Source organism: Vipera ursinii (genome assembly GCF_947247035.1).
Source record: "Vipera ursinii genome assembly, chromosome: 3".
Taxonomy (NCBI): Eukaryota; Metazoa; Chordata; class Lepidosauria; order Squamata; family Viperidae; genus Vipera; species Vipera ursinii.
This window is the reverse complement of record NC_139516.1, coordinates 173,304,322-173,326,984: the sequence shown is the minus strand read 5'-3', so window position 1 is coordinate 173,326,984 and position 22,663 is coordinate 173,304,322. Positions and strand designations below refer to the sequence as shown.

The following is a 22,663-nucleotide window of genomic DNA, read 5'->3' as shown; positions in this document are numbered from 1 at the left end:
GAAGTAGTCATGTGAGCATGGAAGAGAATCTGTGCAAGGACTGCTAGAATACGGAGCTTGCAGAGTGCGAGGGGAGACAGGGAGTGTATTAGAGACGGTTTAGTAGAAAGGGAAAGTGCAGCCCGCTGCAGTTACAGCTACTGCAGCTTTGGAGTGAAAGCTTGCGATCCAGCTTGATATCCCATCTCTTCTGCATCCCCAGAAGTGCAAAACCTTTCATGGTGCAAAAATACTCCAATGCCAAGAGTGCAGAGGGATAGGGAAAGGAGGCTTTTCAACTTATGAGAATATCTTCTGGGAAACCCTCGTAGTTTTCCTACACTGAAGGTAATGCTGCGACCTATTCTATTTCTCTACCTTTTTAATTTTTCAAGAGGATAGAATGCATTCTTCTTTGATAAGAACAACTCAGCTTTTTCATCTTCAAGAACTTATCAAGCTTGTAGAGCTGCCTCATATTTTAAAAGTCCCTAAAAGTCCAAGCTTTTTATGTGTTATTGTTGGCTCTTATACCCAGTATCTAACAGAGCTGGGATTAATCCTGCTGTGTCCCATTAATTTCCAGTGGATTAGATTAAAAAAAAAGATAAAATACTTCTAATTTGCCAACTAAGCAATTATTTTATTAAATGCTGATATTCATAAGACAACGATGATGATGATGATTACTTGAATGCCTCCTGCCATTCTAAAGATGTCAGGGCTACAGGAATGTAATTTTAGGGGGGTTGGGGGGAATTTCCTTCCCTTCCCCTCCCCTCCCCTCCCCTCCCCTCCCCTCCCCTCCCCCTCCCCTTCCCTTCCCTTCCCTTCCCTTCCCTTCCCTTCCCTTCCCCTTCCCTTCCCTTCCCTTCCCTTCCCTTCTCTTCTCTTCTCTCTCTTCTCTTCTCTTCTCTTCTCTTCTCTTCTCTTCTCTTCTCTTCTCTTCTCTTCTCTTCTCTTCTTTTCTTCTTTCCAGGTATTTATCTATTCCTTTCCCTCTCTTTCCACCTTATCTTTTCCAATAGGGCTGGAAGGAGAATTTCCCCATGGAATCACCAGTGTACATATTTCGTGAAGAGCTAGGTCCCACCTGCCCCCCAGGTTTTTGCCCTTTTCCAACCAGGACAAGCCACAGCTGGCTTGCAGACTGGGAAGAATATGGCAACAGCAGTAATGGTGGATATGAGGACTTGCAGCAGAATCAGACCAATATCTCCCCAGCTATTCCAATCATCATCACAGCAGTCTACTCGATGGTCTTTGTGGTGGGCCTGGTGGGCAACTCTTTGGTTATGTTTGTCATCATAAGGTAAGTCGTATGAAAGGCAATTATGTAAATCTAACCCATGAAAAGGGTTATTATTGCAGGAAGAGATCAAAGAAGGGAAAGAACATAAGAAAATCAGAAAGCTAACTGGCCCAAGCTTAATTATTGCATCCAAGGGGACAGTCTGTAGAGTGATGGCAAAGTGTATGTTTTGCACTCAGAAGGTTGCATTTTTGATCCCTAGCATTTTGAGGTACGATGGAAGAAAGCCTTGCCTTAAGCCCTTGAGTCTGCTAGCAACGATTGTATTGTGGCTAACTTTGTTAATATTTAAATGTTACAATTCTTCAAGGGCTGCTTAGTGGACTCACATTAGAGAATAATTTACAAACTAGTGTATGGGGATGGTTGAGGTAAGGATCGGAAGGGGGAGAAAATTATTTCTTCCCAGAAGAGTTACCTTCTGTTTTGTTTAGCTGGTGCAGCAAGTGGATTGCTCTTCTGGACACCCAAGTGAAGTAGGAATGGCCATTAGTAATACCTGGAAAGGACACCTTCATAGAATACTAGGATTGTTATGAGACTGGGAAACTGAAAAACATTCCATAAAATGGTACTGCAAACCATTTTTGTACTGTTGATATGAAACCACAGGAATCTATTTAAATAGTTTAGTCACCAGAAGTTGAGCTTTGCTGGAAAAGACATTATCTCTGTTTTGGATTAGTGTAGTAAAACAGCTATGGGGAAATTGCCTAAATGGATTTAGTATCAGCCTTGCTTTCATTTGGAATATAGACAGAGAAAACGAAAATGGAAAATAGATGATAATTTTTAAGTGATCAGCCTGGACGATGTGACAGTTGAAAAGCAACTGCAGAAATATGTGCCTAGAGCTCCCCCCCAGGGATAAAAATGTCGTTTTTATTATTATTAATTTTATGTAAAATAAAATATGCATACTAATTATTCTGATAATCAATCATCTTTATAATGATCTCCTTACTTTTCAAATAATCTTATTTTTATTCAATATACTTTTTAAAACAAAATATGACATAATGAAATTTTCCTAAAATGCTACATCTGTGCAAGAAAACACCACCTAGGCTCACCCATTTCCCTATATATGTATGTGCACAAATTTATATGCATCAAGTTATTCAACTAAATGGAGGTCTATCTCCAGATCTTCCTTATCTCAGTTTACATTTCTGATGCTTAGAGATTGAAGGATTTGCGATTTATCCAGGAGGAAGTGGGGAGAAGTGGGGATGGCAAAGGAACTGGCTTTTCTAATCATTTGCTTCAAAATGCATTGAATTTTGAGGTGGTATTGTTTCATATAGTTTTATTGAACTTTTGTAAAGTGTTCTGGTGCCCTTTCGGGGTAAAAATAGCCTGGAACAGTGTTTCTCAACTATGGTGACTTTAAGTCAGGTGGACTTTGATGCCCAAAACTGGGGAGCTAGGAAACTGTGAGTTGAAGTCCACCCACCTTAAAATTGCCTAGGCTGAGAAACATTGGCCTAGAAGTTATTAAAATAAATACAAGAGTGGAACATGGGAAGCGTAGTAAGCATCCAGTTGTCTTACTGTTCTATGCTAGCCCATGGAGTCTAGAGAGAGTCCTGTGGAGCTTAGCTTAACAGAATTATCTGGTCACTGGAAATAGACTAGATTTTAATCAGAGTTTTGTACCCAGTGCTTTTTTTGTAAAAGAAAAAGGTGCCGGAACTCACACATGTCATACAACCCGCCTTGCCTAACCTACAAGGTTCCATCCAAAAAAGGTGCCGGAACTCCGTTCTGAGCGTTCTATGACAAAAAAAGCCCTGTTTGTACCCATGTTTCAGGTTTGAGTTGGTTTCTAGATTTCATGAAATCATTATATGTAATTTTGCTTCATACAAGGCTCAGTGTGGATATACTTCTGTTTCCAGTGCCCTTGATGGAACAATGGTGGTGGCAGAATTTTGCAGCCAGTAAACTGAACAAAACCCAATATAACCCCTCCCCCTTTCAAATCTTTAAATCAGTTTCTGCAGTTTTTACTTAATTTAGGCATTAGTGTTCAAGAGACTTCTTAAGTCTAACAATCTAAAAACTCATTTTTCTAAATGTGCTAGCAATCCTGTGGAATGACATGGGAGAAGCATTGTCAATAAATAAGAAACTATATATTCTACCTTAAAGTCAAGTCACCTTTAAGTTGAAGCAAACTCTGGTACTTCAATATACCAATGTTGCTTTCTTGGCAAAAAGAATTAATCATTTCCTTCTTCTGAGATGTTTTCTAGTCTAATTTATGGTCTAGCTTGTTTTTATATTTTTAATGCTTTAAATACTTTCTCTTCCTGCATTCAAAAAAAACCTATTACTTGTGATAAATTTATAGCATATTTACTATTTTGATTAAAACCTTTGATCTCATCTGTCTTGTGATATTCAAGTTCTGCAGCTCATTTTCTGCTTGAAATCCAGTAAAAAGTGACGATAAATTAGAAATAAGGCAGATGGTGAAAAATATTTCAGAATGATATTGAACAGAGAGCTTACATTGTTTATTTTTCAACAGAGATCATTCCAGAGAAATACCTATAAATAAGTGCAATACGTAACAATTCTACTGCTATTTGTTAGGGAAGTGTCAGATCCAGGGTATTTCTCCTGTCTCTTCTGATGTAACAAAGTTGTAATCAAAGGAGGAGGAGACTCAAGCTCTCACCCTGATTTGGAGTTAGGAAAGTGCTGACATGAAATTGCAATTGATTACTTGATTGAACACTTAATTCTTTAGTTTCTTGAACTGACATTCACCTGTAATCGGTGTCTCAGTTCCTTCAGGAAAGCTTATAATTTTGTTTTGTTTCGAATTCTGCTTCATGATCTGAATTTTAGCACTGAAACATTTAGCCTCAGAATTATCATCTACAAAACTGACAGATATTTTCTGAAATAACTTAACAATGGACAGCAGATGTGTGTACTAGACACAAAATTTAATCAACAAACCACTCAACCTTTTACTGAGAATCTAATCTATGTTGACCTGAAATGTATTATATGGTGACTTGCAGTCACTTTATGTCTTAGATCAGCATTCCCAAATTATGCAGGTCCCATAATCCCTTGCCTCATATTTGGGTACATTGACTCAGGAATATGAGACTTGAACTTCAGGACCCAAGATACAGGAAAAGCTATTTTCAACAAACAGCATTTATAGAGTTTTGCCTTTTATCATTAGAACTTCAATAGAGCATAACATTCTCCTGCAAATCTCCGTTTCAGATTTTTCCCAAAATTTGCCTTTGATTCCATGAGGCTATGCCTCTAAAGCCATGCTGAATTAATAGCATTTGCAGCTGCATTTATTTGCTCCTCTCTTTTTTCCATCAATTACAAATGCCTTTAAGAAGTTACCATTGTTACATTCTAATTAACTGCAACCCTGCCTGGGTCCACTGGCAAGCTAGGGAATACTCATATACCTTCAAATGTGAGATACAGTATCCAGTGTGTGGAATTCTACTGAGCCATAATAGTTCCGCACTATTAGTACTTCCTAAAGAAATCTCTAGTCCAAATGTTTTCTCAGCCATGAGAAGGTAAGCTACTTCCCAGCCACCACTCCCCTATAATATGGGGATAATGTGCTATATAGTTAAAAACACATAAAATTGTTTAGCACATATTTTTGTGCTATCTTCTCTGAGAAATTAAACAGCTGCGATGGAAAAAAGGGCCAATTATGTTTAAATAAAGGTTAGAGATTTATGACCGGTCAAGTTGAAAATCGTTCAATTAAGTGAAGTTTGGCACTCCTCCCTCCCTCCCTCATTTTGCAGTCTGCAGATAACAAGAAAAAACAAAATTTCACAGAAGTCAAAGCAAGCCATTTGGTGGTTTCCAGTGATGTTCTTCCTTCCTTCCGAGACTGTGTGCCTGTCTCTCTTTCTCACAAAGGGCAGCAGCGTCTAGTAGCTACTGAAGGAATGCTGGCTTTTCTTGCTCTTGGCTGTGGCAATGCCCTTCATGAACTTAACTAATCTTTCTAACAAAGGTAGAACAGGCATATGCACACTGCAATGAAATAGAAGAGCAGGTAGACTTGAGAAATGGGAACAATGCTCAGAACTGTGCATCGTGAGTTCTTTCTAGCATCACTAGAGATACCTAGCATTGGGCTTATATTATTTCCAGAACCTTATTTATCCAGCCATCTGCTTTCCATAACTGCAAAACTTCTCATCACTGAAATGTTCAGGAGACAGCGAAGAGAATCAAGCTAGCTAGCACATCAACAGTCAGTCTGCACAGTGCTTCAGACAGCTGGGTAATTAGAGCATTCCCACACACATCTATCAGTTTGGTTTATGGCTTAATGTTTATAACTCTGCTCCTTTGGATATGACTGGCCTCCTCCTTCTCCCCGCTTTCTTTTTCTTTTTTCTCCATCTTTAAATATTATATGATTGTTAATGGAGCAGAACATAATTGGGCATTTGAAATTGGTAGACAAAAAATATTGGGAAGAAAGTTTTCCACATTTCTTTGTAGGAAAGAGAAATTCCTCAAAAAAATTCACAACTTTTTACCCCTTGGAGGTAAAAAATCCAATAAGCCCTCCTCCAAGAGTCACTTGATACACAGAATGCACTTATTGTTGAAAGAACTAATATTTCAAAATTATGAGGATGGAGCCTGCAGATAGATTACTGAGAAATGAATGTAATTACATTACATAGATCCTCATATTCAGCCTTGTAGAACTGAACCTGACTTGCTGGTCAATTGTTTGAAAAGGTTTACTGAATCTAGAATTATCAGGGAATCCAAGGAAAAGGGCTAAAAGTAAGAAATATTGCAAAATGAGATTTGTTGGTGCTGGTGTTGTAGAAAAATATCGTGAAAAACCTTCATGACTAATTTTTGAATAAAATCTAAATAAATGAGCTATGATGTGCATGCTTGGCAACTGTGAGGCTCATCCCTATGCAGCTGTTAAGAAGGAAAGAAATAAAAATTTCCCAGCAAATATGGTAGGACAAAAATAAGAAAGACAGTAATCATGTTGAGAAAAAAAATACATTTTCAGTTGGATTGCTATTGAATTAATATCTATACCAGGAGTGGAAAATCTGTGCCCCCCCCCCCCCGATATTGTTGAATTACAATTATTAGCCCTTTTCACCATTAGCTATGTTAGTTGGAGCTCATGTCCAAGAAGATCTTAATGTTCCCATCCCTATTCTACAGGAAGCAAAGCTGAGGATAGGTGATGCATAGTTCTGGGCATTTTTCTAATGCATTTCTGATTATGGTAATCAAACTCCTGGGAAGGGAGCCATTGCTATTTTAACATTCTTTTCATAGCAGGGACTTCATTGGAAATGGCATTTCCAGCTTATTTAAAATTTAAAGAAAATGACTCAAATTTCAATTTGTAATGGAAAAGGCACTGCAGCATTATGGACCTGCTGCCTCAATGCTTTGGTCAATTTAATAATGGCTACCAATGGCAGTGTGACTCATTCAGTAGTTCTGAGTTTCCCTTGTTTCTCAGTCCCAGCTGAACCAGGTTGCTTTTTAACTGGAAGAAGAACTGGGTACCATCAGGCTTGAAGTAGGGTATTCGCCCCCCCCCCTCAATTTATCTTATAAGTTTCCAGTAATGTGCATAATTTTCTAAGTTCTACCTAACAAAGCTTTTAGTTTTATGACCAAACCCAACTGTGAGAAAAGGTAAGACTGATGAGGTTTCTGATGACATTTGAGAGAAGGTGGGAAATGATTTTATCTTCATAATCATACATTCAGTTTATAGATCAATACTATATTAGAAAATGCAGCAGATAAGAACCCCCACTTTGCCTTAAATCCCTTAATGCAAATGAGAATGAACTAAAAGTAAGAGGGGCACTTTCTTATCACATCTTGAATGCATGTATAAGTGTTTATTAAGTAATGTTGGTAACTAGTCAGCATAAACAGAATTCTTAACATTCTGCTATACTCTTGTTTGTATGTGATGCTCTCTCTTTGTTTTTGGTTTTTTGTTAAATCATAAAAGGGTATACATCCTTATCAGCTGAAATACTTTAGCTCTAGCCTAAGGATAAAGTGCTCTGTTGAGAAGCTACAGCAATTAATTGTATTTAGTTATCTTTCTGCTTTGATCCCTGGCTGACCTTCCTACTGTTCTAATTCTTTATACTTTGTCCCCCAACTTTCAGTGTCTTGTCTCATTCCTCTGAAACTTAGAATGATTTGAAATTTGTCTCCTGGAGTGATGGAGTGATAAATCTTCTTTGTGTGCCTTTGGACATGAGTAATCCCTTTTGGATTTAGATATCCTTTTTGGAGTTAGATCTTGAATTTATAGTTGCATTTTTATGCTTTTTGTCCCTTATCTAAGATAGAACATGACTGAACAATTTATTTTTTTGGAAAGAGAGAGATAGAGAAAGAGAGAGAGAGAGAGAGAGAGAAAACACAATAATATTGGAAACATCATTGAGAAAATGAGATACAGAATTTTGAAATTTGTCTACCCAAGATCTACAAGCCCAAGTCAATTTGGGTACTTCTGTAATTATGCAATAACTTTTAATTGGACAGATGAACTTTTTTTTTAAAAAAACCCATTTATATCCTGCCCTTCTCCAAAGACTCAGGGCGGCTTACAATCTAAGAAGCACAAATCTATGTGCTTAGCAATAGCCTTCATTCTATGTATATGCCTGCTTATTAGGGCTTTCGCCCCCCCCCAATTGGTATTTTTACAAAGTCAGCTTATTGCCCCCAACAATCTGGGTCCTCATTTTACCTACCTCAGAAGGATGTACCAATCTTGAGCCTGGTGGGATGCGAACCTGCACTAATTGCAGGCAGCTGGTGTTACTTAAGGAGGCATTAGCCCACTGCTCCACCAAGGGTCTTTTAACTGAACTGAACACATGTGAGCCAGTGTTCAAAGCCAATGTCACTGAAATCTGTTTTGTCCTAGATTTAGGAAAAGTGTGGCAAGCCCTGCATGATTGTCCATAAAATATTGACATATCTCTAAATCCTTCAAAATCAGAATAGGAGATACCTGGATTCTCTGGTCTTTCCTAAAGACCATGAGATTCAGATCCAGTGCTGTTTTGATTTTAGTATAATGGAAGCGAATTTCTATAGTAGGCATGAAAAGTAGGATTTGAAGTCTATTTCATAAAGATAGGCAGCTCTGTTTGGCCTCTTTAATGTAGTATCATTCTGTCAATTGCATATGCCAAACCATCCATTTGAAGCAGTTATGCAGCCCTGTTATTTCTGTGTTTTTAACTAATGAAAATAGAAATATTATTTTAAAAAGAAGAGCAAGATAATATGAACAAGTAAACCATTAGATTGAAATAGTGCAGTGCTTTATAGATATTATTCAATAATTCAAAGGAATTATTGTAAGAGGTACTATGTACATTCATAGTATTATGCTACTGATTGAATATTCTAAATATTAGAAAAAAGTCTCCCATGATATCTCTCTCTCTCTCTCTCTCTTCCCCCTCTCCCTCTCCTTCTCCCTCTCTCTTGCCCTGGATAGTTTACCACCCTGAGATTTCTAAATGTTATGGAAATAATATAATCAGATATGAGCAGCATTACTCTGTTATTAGGTCCACTTGGCAGTTGATAATAGGGACGCGGTGGCTCAGTGGGTTAGGACACTGAGCTTGTCGATCAGATGATCAGCAGTTTGGTGGGTCGAATCCCGAGTGCCACATAACAGAGTGAGCGCCTGTTACTCGTCCCAGCTTCTGCCAACCTAGCAGTTCGAAAGCACGTAAAAATGCAAGTTTAAAGAAAACAAATGCTATGTTTTATTTGTTCTCAACAGAGAACATTGTATTTTCATTAGCTACAAATAAATTTTGTTGCTTTGTGATAGCTTAATTTGCATAATTTAATTAAAATCACTTATTAATTCAATTCTGCTTCTGGCAAGTAAAACTTAATTGTTAACGCAGCATTAAAATCAATTAAATCATGGAGTAAAATATTCAGCTGTTGATTCTGAAGGTTGATATAACCACCATACTTGTTTCCTTGTTTTCCCTCTAATAATTCTCTCAAACTTCATGACCCCAAAAAAATCAGAATCCAAAGCTAAATGATTATCCTTTTAACAATCTACTTTTCTCAAAAGTATTAAACTTTATGTAGTTCAGATCAATCAAGATATTTTGCATGGCAGAGGAATGTATACACATATGAAATAGATTCAAACAATATATTTATAGCATCCTTTGTTTGAAAGACAGAAATATTTGATCTTTCTTTCTTAAAAGAAAAGGAAGCAAAAATTATTTTCCTTATTTAAAACAAATATTTTTAACAATTATTTATTAAAGATCAGTGTAATAAACAGCATGTGCTGGAGCAGAATCTTATCCTATAGCACAGGTGTCAAACTCGATTGTGACATGTGACGTATCATGATGTATCATGACTTTTTTGCCTTTGCGGAGTCGGGGTGGGCGTGGCCTGCACGTAACACATCTGGCCTGTGGGCTGCCAGTTTGTCATCCCTGTCCTATAGAATTCATTCATCAAAACAGTGATTTGTGTCAGTTTATATCTACCCCAATAAAACTAAGTCCGGAGGTAACTTAGTTTTATTGTGTTTTCAGCACTGACTCTATTACATCATCATGGTGAGCAAAAGCAGCTGCATCACCACATGGAAGAGCAGGCAGTATATAAATGCAGGCATGTGCTTTGGTCCCAGAGACCCCCATGTATTTTTATTCCTACCAAAATATTCCCCCATCAGAACCTTAAAGAAATAAACAAAAAGTATAACCTTGAGGTAAGCAGTTTGGAGTGTGTGTGTGTGTGTGTGTGTGTGTGTGTGTGTCTGTCTGTCTGTCTGTCTGTCTGTATATTCTATGCAAAACAGTGATATTTTGTAATAGTGTCTGCATTAGATTTATGGAGAAATATTTAAAAATATTTCTTCTGTTTTAGGTACACAAAGATGAAGACTGCAACAAACATTTATATTTTTAATTTAGCTCTGGCAGATGCTCTTGTCACCACAACTATGCCTTTTCAAAGTACTGAGTATTTAATGAACACTTGGCCCTTTGGGGATGTGCTGTGTAAAATAGTCATTTCAATTGACTACTATAACATGTTTACAAGCATATTCACTCTGACCATGATGAGTGTAGATCGCTACATTGCTGTGTGTCACCCAGTGAAGGCCCTGGACTTTCGTACTCCTCTGAAGGCCAAGATCATCAATATATGCATCTGGGTTTTATCTTCTTCCGTAGGCATTTCAGCCATAGTTCTTGGAGGTACCAAGGTCAGGGAAGGTAAGTACAAACACCAATTTTATATGTAGCCTGGAAAACATTGGGGTATATTTTATTGTTGATTCCTAAGTCAATTCTGTGTGCTTTTCTAATTTACTCAGAATTAGCAGAAATAATACTATTTCTGAGAATCCCCGCTTTCAGATCAGCCCTGTAAGTCAGGAAATCAATTCCACTTGAAGACTCTTTATTGTTATGGTATATAATAAAATCTTGAAAGCCTACCACAATTTCCTTCTCTTTCTCTCTTATCAGATGCAGAATCAAGGCAGGATTATTTTAAGTCTCCTTCCATGCTTACTACTTTCCCATGGCTGAAATTTCTCTTTTGTCTGTTAAAAGATGTTGCATTCCTTTACCAATGTTATCTCTACCTCCCACTAACATTAAAAAAGGAAAGCTAGGGCAGCGATCCCCAACCTTTATGACTTGGCGGCCTGATGGAGGAGGGAGGGAAACTCGCACAGCCCAGTTCCAAACAGGCCACAGCCCAGTATTGGGCCACAGCCCAGGGGTTGGGGATCCCTGCCCTAGAGGTCATAGCTCCAGAGAATTTATTTTATTTATTTATTTAAAATATTTATAGAGCCACCCATCTTTCAACCAATGATGGGCATCTCCCAACCAAATGATTTAAATATCTAATTACAAACATATGAAAAGAACAAGGGCTCAGATTTTGACACTATGCGAGACAATTCTGGTTAGTAATACTGTTTAAAAATTATAGGCTGGATTATAAATGAGTAGCACAAATAGTAAAAAAAAAAGATGTTGAGACTATAGAAAGAGTGTAGAGAAGAGAAACAAAGATGATCAAGGGACTAGAGACTAAAACATATAAGGAATGGTTGCTGGAATCGACCATATCTAGTTTATTGAAAAGAAGGATGAGGGGTGACATGATAGTAGTGTTCCAATATTTAAATGGTTGCTCCAAAGAAGAGGGAGTCAACCTATTCTCCAAAGCACCTGGAGGCAGGACAAGAAGCAATGGATGGAAGCTAATCAAAGAGAGAAGCAACCTAGAACTAAGGAGAAATTTCCTGACAGTTAGAACAATTAATCAGTGGAACAACCTGCCTCCAGAAGCTGTGAATGCTCCAACACTGGAAGTTTTTAAGAAGAGACTGGACAATCGTTTGTCTGAAATGGTATAGGGTTTTCTGCCTGAGCGGGGGTGCGGGGATTGGGGGTTGGACCAGAAGGCCTCCAAGGTTCCTTCCCACTCTGTTATTCTGTAACATGATTTCTTCTGTTTTGTCTTAGCAATGTTGTAATTTACTGAATGAACCCTAGATAAACAATCCATGTCTTAGTCTACTGCTACCAGATCTGGACTGCAAAAATGTGGACAAACATGAGATGGCAGGGAAAGAATTTTAGAATCTTTTTTCCCAGAACTTTTTGCCCACTGCCATCTACTCAGAGTGATCTCAGTAGTGATCGTCCAGATTTTTGAAGCTTAAAAATTAAATTAATTTAAAAAATTAAGTAATTCATTCATTGGTAAAATAATTTCAGTTGAAAATACTGAATTGAATTATTGAATTATTATGGAGACTTTCACATAGTCTCCAAATCAAAGCTTTGCACAAATAAAAACTATTTATCTAGCATTTGCCATTTTCAAAATTAGTATATGATAAAATATTTAATTAAGGAGGCAAAAAGGTTTAAATTCACAGTGATCCATATCCAGCAAAAAAGATTGTTTCAAAGCAATTCATATTTGAAACAAGTTGGTTTTGAATTCAGAATGTGCCCTCTAAATAAACAGGGCTACTTCAAGAGCAAAATATTTTGAATTTCAGATGTTCTTCACACCCCTATAATCCTTTCCATGCAACAATATCTGTAAATATATTTTCCATAGTTCCTGAAATGAAGAATATGTGACTTATAGCATACACTAAAGATAAAAATACATTGGACCACATTATATTAATTTCTATAGTTTATGTTTCATAAATCTCAAAGTGGATATGTACTGTATGCTACCCAATAGTGGAATAATATCAATAGACATTAAGTTAAACTTCAATATAATCACTTTTAAATTAGTATTATCATTATATATATCAGGGGTGTCAAACTGCCAGCCCCCGGGTCGGGCGCGTCATCCAGAAGTCATACCAACTCCATTGCCGGCAATGGCAAAACAGTCCCGATATATTGCGCGATGTCACATGATGTTGCAGGTTTGATATCTCTGATATATATCATTTTGTACAGGTTTCCTAAATGTTTTAATAATGTTAAAATAATAATAATGTAATTAATTTGTACTTTTACTTGTGAGCCACAAAACGGCTGTTCTTACAGTAAGACACATCATAATACCTACATTTGGTACAGGTATATACAAATAAATATTGGATCCTTGGTTTTTCGGGTTTTCCCCCGCGTAGAATTAAAGGTGTAGGCGCAACGTTTCGACGGAATCCCATCCGTCATCATCAGGCTTCTGCTTCCTTCTTCCTTCAGAAGAAGAAGGAAGCAGAAGCCTGATGATGACGGATGGGATTCCGTCGAAACGTTGCGCCTACACCTTTAATTCTACGCGGGGGAAAACCCGAAAAACCAAGGATCCACATACAGGCACCCGCGAAAACCTCAGAAAACAAATAAATATTGATCTGAATATATGGGAGGAATTTGGGAACTGTCTTCATGTGAGAAATATTTTCTGTGGCAAACAATACTTGCAGATTGCTCTATAAGGCATTATGAATGTTTTTGACATGGTTGTTAAGCAAATCACTTAAGTGATTGCTAAGTGAATCTGATTTACCCCATTGGCTTTGCTTGTCAGAAGCCTTGCTTGACAATGGAAATTCTGGTGCCAGTTGTGGCTGTAGGTCAAAGACTACCTGCAATTATATCCTTTGCATTTAACTGGGAGAAACTCATAAACACCTTGCAGATTTTATTAGAATTAATTTCCATGTGTAGGCCATAAAAAGGGTTTCCATGTAAACCTCAATTTGATCAGTGGAACCCATATCCAGGGTATATTAAAATATGCCTGTTAATATTTCACCTCTGATTTGTCAATACAAATGCAATGAAAGAGAAAAGCAAGATTTATGAATCTTGCCTACAGAGCTTGGTTTTAGCCTCTGAAAGTGATATAACTTTGAATCACTGTACCTTCTATCCTATTTGCTTTTTCTGAAATTGTTAATTTAACATATTCATTTGTTTTCTTCTTATGGGTCCCTTTATATACAGATACAGGCAGCACTGAGTGTTCTCTTCAGTTTCCAGATGATGACTATGTCTGGTGGGACATCTTTATGAAAATCTGTGTCTTTGTCTTTGCCTTTATTATCCCAGTCCTAATTATTATAGTTTGTTACACTCTAATGATCCTGCGCTTGAAAAGTGTGCGGCTCCTGTCTGGATCACGAGAAAAAGATCGAAACCTCCGCCGCATTACCAGATTGGTTCTTGTTGTAGTTGCCGTTTTCATTATCTGTTGGACCCCCATCCACATTTTTGTGTTAGTTGAGGCTCTTGGAGATGTCTCACACAGCACTGCAGCCATTTCCAGCTACTATTTCTGCATTGCATTGGGCTACACCAACAGCAGTCTAAATCCCATTCTATATGCTTTTTTGGATGAAAACTTCAAGCGTTGTTTCAAAGATTTCTGCTTTCCATTTAAAATGAAGGTTGACAGACAAAATATCAGCAGAGTTAGAAACACAATTCATAATCCTGCTCATGCTGGGGACGCTGATGGTGCAAACAAGCCAGCATGACTAGTTGTGGAAATGTCATCATATTGTCCTCCTGGAAGAGAAGAATCCAATGATCTTGGATTAACTCAAATAACTACAGCAGTGTGAAATGGACAGTAAAAGGCCTATTTGATATTATTTACAAAATCCTACAGTTTCAGTTGAAATATAGCCACCAAGATGTCCTTCACCTATGTTCACTGATGATAAATTCTGTTTCAACAGAACTTTGTATATAGCAAAGTAGTCATTTGGGGCAGAAGAAGAGAACTAGCTTTTCCCATTTTTGACCCTTTGTGTATGTTTTATGTAGATGTTTTAGTGATTACTGAAATTTTTGTTAAGGAGTAATGTGATTTCACCATATCACTAGTTTTATTGTACTTGTCAGAATAGCAAATAAGTATTTCCTTTTATTAATTATATTGATTGGGCATGCAGTATATTTTCAGCTATTTATATGGCCATGAATAATACAAAAAAAGTGACATCTAGCCTTCTATTGCAATGGTTTGGAAATTTCTTCTCAATGGGTTCACACAGTACTGTAATGATTTATATGATGATAATGTATCATGTGATCAGCGAAAGAATTTTAATTATGGATTTTCTGTTTTCAATGAATAGCTTTTAATTTGAGGAAACACTATATACGATGAATAAGGCTATGTGAATTTTATTTATTTAAGCAATTTGTATTGTACTTTTGGGGTGCTCTAATATTCATGGCTATAGTTTAGTGTAAAAATTCTGTGTCCATTCTCCAAGTGAAATAATGAAGTGTCAGGTAATTAAAGACTTTATTAAACTGATGGACAGCCAGGTTGACCTGAACAAAATTCACAGAATAGTACAATCCTAGGTGCCTCTTCCAGAATCTGCATATATTGACCCCAAATTGGAGCTGTTAATATACACAAAAAATTAGGGATCATATACTAGTAAACATACATAATACAATTATGATATGCAGTCAAATCATAGAAATGGAAGCTCAATGTTCCCATTAGTCTCTATCAAATTAATTCATCTCATTCACTAACGAAGTTTATAAGAGAATACAGTTTTGTTAAGATGAACCATAATGGAAATACTTTTATCAAAAACCAGGCTACTTATTCTTTGTAACATAGATTGGAAAATTCTATTGGAAAATAGATTGGATGTTCACATATGGCTTTTATTAGGTGTTGTCTTTCATCTTATTCTGGAACTTTAATATTTGTCCCATAATAATCTAGTATTTTTCTTTTAACATGTCTAAAAACCAGAAAAACCTGTGTTTAAACATGCACATATGCCTGGAGCTTTGTGAGTTGCAAAATTTTCCTTGTTGTTCTGTTGTACTCACTTTTCTTCAGATTCTTCTGGGTTTGTATGGAAGCCTCTTCTCATTATAGCAAAAAAGACAACTACATCATGGCACTGGACCTAATTGTGGACCACCTATGTCTGATATTTTCTGCCCATCCAGTAAGATCCAGCAAATGATGCACTTGAGGTTCCCGCAATTAAGCAATGTCATAGTACAGTATCTTAGAGGCATGGCTTCTTGGCCCAACCTGTCCCCATATTTCCATCCGAAAGAGTTTTCCTGGATGTGATATATTTGTCTTTCTTTACTATTTTGGCTTTGTATAATGTAAATTGCTCAGAGTTGTTTGGACTTGAGCATTCATTAAAAATATGTCGATCAATATATCAATCAAATCAGGATATAGTGATCTTGAGGTGTCAAGGTGGAACAACTAGATTTTACAAGCCAAAGGAGTCTCTCAGATTGGAACTTGGCAATATTTGGTTTCAGGATAATGTATTCATTGCTTTTACACACAGTTGTAATGTTTTGCATAGTAGCCCTTTTATAACAGTGCTGATCAAAATTTGCTTACCAATCTGTAATGAATGGAGATCCCGATTCTACCCAGAAACCTCAACTAGAAATACTTTGTTAAATATTAAAACAATTAAAAGCATGTGCCATTTTTAAACTGTTCAATAAAATCTTTACTATATAGGTCAACCGTAGAGGATAAGGAAAGGATCCTTTTGAAAGTGGTTTTTCTCCTTGCAAATATTATTTTTTTTATGATCATTATATTAATGTAACTAATTTCACATTATTATTTTTTTTAAAAAATTGAGTTACAGAGAGGAACTTGTAGATCACTCGGAGTCATTATTTTGCACGTAGTGGTTTCTAACAAGCAAATAGGTAACAGTGGGAACTTCTATTAACCCAACTTAATTATAATAAAATAATAATGGCTTATAACCCAACACAGCAGCCAATACATTAGACGTAACACAACTGGAATTGACAAGTGGAGAGTTAGTTTCAAGGAAGGAGGGTCCTAGTAGGGGAATCAAGAGACTTTTATAGTCATGTTCCAATTCCACTATGGAATTCAGTAAATTCAATTCAATGTCCAAGGGAGAAAGCAAGTTCAAAGAAGAGTGGGGAAATAGGAGATTTCAGGAAGTGATTTACCTAAAAAAAAGCACATAGAGTTCAGCTAGAGAGAGAGAAAGCAGAAAAATTAAAAATTCCAGGCTTCTCAGTGATGGAAGAGGGCAAGAGATTTTGCAGTGCAAGCTGAAAAGAACAAAGCTTTTTGCCAAGGAAAGAACGTGATGGGTTCGGAGAAGTAACATTCACACCCACACGGGTATGTGCTACTGCACATACTTACTATAGAACTTAGTATAGAATAAAAAGAAGATAGTACCTTCCTTTGGGGAAAAAGAGAGAGGGATTTCTGAATCAAGGAAGAAGAGAAAGTAGGGGAAAATCATTTTCTGGCAATACAGTAACTTGCTTTTCTGGGCAAATTTATCTAAAAAAAAAGAGGATTTCCCAACAGACAAAGGAGTATTGGAGGAGGCACCACTCTAAAGTGCAAAGGCAAAAATACTCAGATGTGCTCAAGTGAGAAATAGGGGTGGGTAGGGAGAAAAGCAAGAGGAAATGGCAAAAACTAACAAGATCCCGCGGAGGAGGAGGAGGAGGAGGAGGAGGAGGAGGAGGAGGAGGAGGAGGAGGAGGAGGAGGAGGAGGAGGAGGATAGAGTGATGGCTGGATTGCTCCGATGCTAATGCTTCTGCAGATATCCGTCTGACAGCACGGACAGCAATAAGAAATCTTTGGTCAATCTTGTGGCTTGAGAAATTCAGTCTGGATCACTTTAAAATCATGTTATTCCTTATTGCTTACACACATTTCCTTAACCAGGGAGTTAGGGAAGAGGTCTAAGGATAGCCCACTTTTTTTATCAGAGGGGGGGGGGTTTGCCAATGAATTAGACAGCTTCCTTTTATAGCATAAGGATCCTAGCTCCACCAGAGAAGTGAGCTACTTGCTACAAGGATTATTTCTGGCTTGATCCAACTATTAGGATTAACTCTTGCATTGGGCCACATCACAGGATGCATTTTGGAGAAAGAGGAAGGTCAATGGGTTAATGAGAAATTTTTTTAAAAAAGGAGAAACAAGGAATGGATGCATATTAAACAATAAGGTAGTTGCATTAAGAGGTAAAGGAGAGCAACAAGTGGAAGGGAACAAAACTGGAAGAAGATGAGGCAAAAAAAAGAGATGCCTGGACAGAGAAGGAAATAAAAGAGAGAGGAGCCCTTCAGGTGTTCGGAGGGCTTAATGCACCAGGCAGAAGGTATCTCCCTTCCAAGCAAGTTAATCTTCAAGAATTCTGGATTTGCAATATTGACGTTTGCACCCAGTTGCATCCTTTCTTCTCCCGCTTCTTCTCTTTTTACTAGCAAGTAGAAGGTATTCCTTCTAGTAATTTACAGGTAACAATGGTGATGGTGGGAGAACCCTTATTTTCCTACAGATAAACATGGAGATTTGAAAGGCCATAATTGAAGCAGAATTTTATTGCAGGCTAGCACTGCCCACTTCCAGAGCTGACTGCTATCTATCTGCTCCCCTCTTTCTCTGTTTGAAGCTAACTAATATCATTGCACTTCTTTATTAATATAGTGGTAATCCTTCATTTTAGACTGCTGGCTAAACACCTCAGTCCTGACTGTTCTTTTCCCTGATTTTATCTTCTGTTGAAGGGAACCTAAATCTAAACCTAGGTTTGTTTTTTTATACGTGACCCCAGATATGTGGAATGTAGTGAATACTCAATGGCAAAAAGCAGTCTACCTCACATCTTCCAATGTAATCTAGAACAGGATACATTGGATTCTTGTAGCACCTCTGTACTCCTACTAAGGTTCACAACATGTCTTACATTATTAACAGAACACTCTTTCACCCTTCTCCCAAGTCCTACTACGTTGCCTCATTGTGGTAGGGATATTCCTGGGAAGGATGAATTAATCAAGCTAAAACAAACTGGCATCTGGAAGGCAATGACATACCTACTCTTTTTACCAGGAAAACACATGGATATAAAATATGAAATTATCAATAAGAAATTTATTTATGTGGTTAGTAGGTGTCGGCAATGACTTAACAGCATATAATCAATCAGGAGTAGCACAGCTGAGTCTTCAGAAACCCAGTTCTGTCATCTGAAGGCATGGGCCCAGAGTGTCATGAATCATGATAAGGGTTTTTTTTGTGATGGCACCTATTATGGATTCACTTTATGCAGGAAATACAATTAATGCACTATTGTTAAATTAAAGAATATTTAAAACAAGATTCTTCACAAGCATTTTTGAGATAGTATTGTCCAAGGACCAAGGTGTTTCTTAAATTGATCCTTCTTTAGTTATATAGTTATAATTGATATCCTTCCTTCCTTCCTTCCTTCCTTCCTTCCTTCCTTCCTTCCTTCCTTCCTTCCTATCTTACTTGCATCAGATCATAACTTTTAGACAATGGAACCCCTGTCAAGACTATTTAGAGAAGATAAGGTGTCTTGCGGTCAGCACCTGGGGATGTTCCAATGACATGCCTGATCAATACCTTGAGAACATGGACACCATCTACCAAAAATATGCTTATGAGAAAATTGCTCTTAGTAAGCAGTTATTGTTACTGTTATGTGAAATTGAAGGTCTAATCAGTTTCAGGAAGCAGCATCTTCCAGCCAGAGGATTCTAATCAGCTAATTAAGGTTACAGAGCTGATCTCGTTAACTTGCTGTTAGCAATTTTTTAAGGACGTGCTGTGCTGTGGGAAACACCAACTCAAGAAGGGGTGGCTTGTTTAAGCTATCTCTCTGCACTACAATTGCAATGCAATGTTTTATGTACTGAAGTATTCAGTATAGATGTCAAGTGCTTAATGAAGTACTAAAGAAGTTAAAGTCCAGGACTAACTCTAATGATCCCAGCATTTATTGGGTTTTCCTGGAAGGCATACTGTATACAGAAGCTTTCTGTTGCAACCAAGCCTTGGCATTTTCCTTTAGGCCTTCACTCCTGACTTTGCTCATTCTTTTTTCTTGTTTTTTGTCCATTAGGTCTGGTTGCTGTTTCTCAAAACTGCTGTACATTTCATATTTATATTGATTTTATTCTTCTCTCTTGGCTATGCTGACTAGATAATAAAATTGGAGGACCATATATTCTGTATAAAACTCCTTTTTACAACTCTGTAATCCATTAAATAGGGGTATGGATGGAGCTTAGCATTTACTGGCTGGATGCCCTTCCTGATGCCACACAGAATTCACAGCAGATATTTTTTCTTTGCGCTCTATCAGGGAAATATCTGCCGCTAACTAAGATTGAACTCTTATCCTTCTGAGTGGGAAGTGAGCATCTTCACTACTAGACCACCAGGCTGTTCATATATTCTCATACCATATATTTTGTATCTATGGACCAAAAGGTTAGCAGGGATTAATGGCAGCTGACAAAGACTGGAAATTAAAGCTCCCTTCAGTGCTATTTAACCTTTGTCCTGGGGGCTGCAAAATTTACTAAACATGCCATAAAGTGATGTAGAGGAAAAGCATAAACACAGTTTTATTAACATAAATCGTCTGAAAGGGAGACATTTCTGAAGTATGTTTTGATAGTATCAGTTGCTTGAAGAGATTAGACCAACATAGATTTTACAAAAAAAAAGGCCATTCTGCATCTGTTATTCATGCTAGCAGAAGGGCAGTATGTATTAATTCACACCAGGGAACAACATACATATTTTATTGCTAGAGACAACTGATAATTAATGAATATGCTAAGAAATAAAGTGAATGAAAATCTATCCAACATAGCCAGAAGGTAATCTTAATGTAATTACATGTTCCTTTATTTTTTGTTATTGTTGATAGCTTAACTACACATGCGCACACACTGCATACTTATGTAAAGGCTCATTTTAAGCAGCACATTGGCTTGGAAATAAATATGAAAAATAGTCTGTATATTTTGTAATGAATGAAACAGGAAGCAAGCACTTGGAATGGTTTTGCCTGCATCTCTTCATATTAAGGAAATTGGACTTCAGTGCAGATGTAAGCCCACCCAACACAGAAAATTATTTTGTATTTCAATGCAATAAATAAAAAGTACAAAGAAGACCAACTAAGTTGATTAAAGGCCTGGAGACTAAAACATATGAAGAATGGTTACAGGATTTGGGTTTGGCTAGTGTAGAGAAAAGAAGGACTAGGGGGGACATAATAGCAGTATTCTAGAACTTGGCAGGCTGCCACAAGGAGGAGGGAGTCAACTTATTTTTCAAAGCACAAGAGGGCAGGACAAGAAACAATGAATAGAAACTAACAAAGGAGAGAAACAACCTGGAATTAAGGAGAAACTTCTAAGGACAATTAACCAATGGAACACCTTGCTTTCAGACGTTGTGGGTGCTTCATCACTGGAGGTTTTAAAGAAGAGATTGGACAGGAGCTCTCCAAAGATGATTGCAAAGGTGCACGCAGCTCTCCAAACCTTTGGAGAGGTGCGCGCGCACCTCCGCCTGAACACCCGTTTGGAGACCTGCTGGTGTTCGGGCGGAGGTGCGGTTTGGAGACCTGCTGGTGCCAGTTTAGAAAGCTGTTGCGGGCTGCGGCAGCTTTCCAAACTGGCACCAGCAGGTCTCCAAACGGGTACTGCCGCTGCCCATTCCGAGAGGTGCGTGCGCAGCTCTCCAAACCTTTGGAGTGGTGTGCGCGCACCTCCTCCCATTTGGAGTGGTGCGTGCGCACCTCCGCCTGTTCCGAGAGGTGCCCGTGCAGCTCTCCAAACCTTTGGAGTGGTGCGCGCGCACCTCCTCCCGTTCGGAGTGGTGCACGCACACCTCTGCCTGTTCGGAGAGGTGCGTGCGCACTGGGCGACTGGGAGCCGCAGGAGACGGCTCAAAGAGCTGCATGCAGCTCCGGAGCTGCGGGTTGCCGACCCGTGTTCTAGGGTTTACAGGGAATCATAGAACTTCAAGAAGCTTGTGTGATTCAAAATGTACTGTTAATTCTACAATAACCAGGCTTTGGCTGTACGAAGTATAAAAAGTCAGATGAATGGAATATTGCAGTAATGGAACTATTTAGAAACAGTAATTTTTAGCTATTACTATGGAATGTTTTAATTTGCCAATTTCATTCAGTTAGTTTGGAAGAAAATTGAGATATTATTGATGTTGAAAGAAACATAGCAATCAACTTGTTCTCCTGGATTGTATATTAGGGTATTAATATGTGAAATGGGGTATAATGGTTTTTCTTCACAAGGCTGCAGGTGGAAACAGTGGGGAGAAGGGCTTTTGCTCAACCTTTTTACCTAGAAAAGATGCTCTGAAGTTAGTTAGTCAAGCGTTTGTCATTTGATTACTGCAATTCACCCTACATGGAGTGACTTTTGAAGATTACCCAGAAACTTCATTATACGGAAAATGCATTGCCCATGGGCTTATAAGACAATATTTGGTGTTAGGATGTAAAGCTGCAAAACTGCTAAAGCTGTTATGAGAGCTGCATCAGTCCTTAATCTGTTTCTGAGTGCAATTCAAGGTACTGGCTCAGACTCTGGGTATCTTAAGAGACTGGCTATGCTATTGAACTTTCCCTTGTGTGAAATTCCAGTGAAATTCCAGAGAACAATTAAAATCTATTTTGCCAGAAGGCCTTTAGTGATTAAGCAGCTAAAAGAAATTGCATGCTATGGTTGCTATACATCGTCAAAGCTGACATCATAGAACAACTCAGAAAAGTGTTGCAAGACTGGAAGATGTGAAGAAACGTGACCCCCCTCCTCCTCACCATAATTGGTATTGTTCCCTCTCTCCTTTTTGTGCTGTTTATTGTATTGTTCCTTGTAATGTGTTTTGACTTGGCATTCTGTTTAGAACCAATTTATGCATCTTATAAATTAAA

General features: G+C 37.8%; 1 protein-coding gene across 1 annotated transcript; it reads left to right on the top strand.

The window, feature by feature from the left end:
• Nucleotides 1–1,028: 1,028 nt before the first annotated feature.
• On the top strand, nt 1,029–14,387 carry OPRK1 (opioid receptor kappa 1; the record flags this gene model as incomplete). Its single annotated transcript, XM_083360605.1, has 3 exons — nt 1,029–1,291; nt 10,268–10,620; nt 13,855–14,387. 3 exons carry the CDS (start codon nt 1,029–1,031, stop codon nt 14,385–14,387), a joined length of 1,149 nt encoding a protein of 382 aa, XP_083216731.1.
• Nucleotides 14,388–22,663: the final 8,276 nt, after the last annotated feature.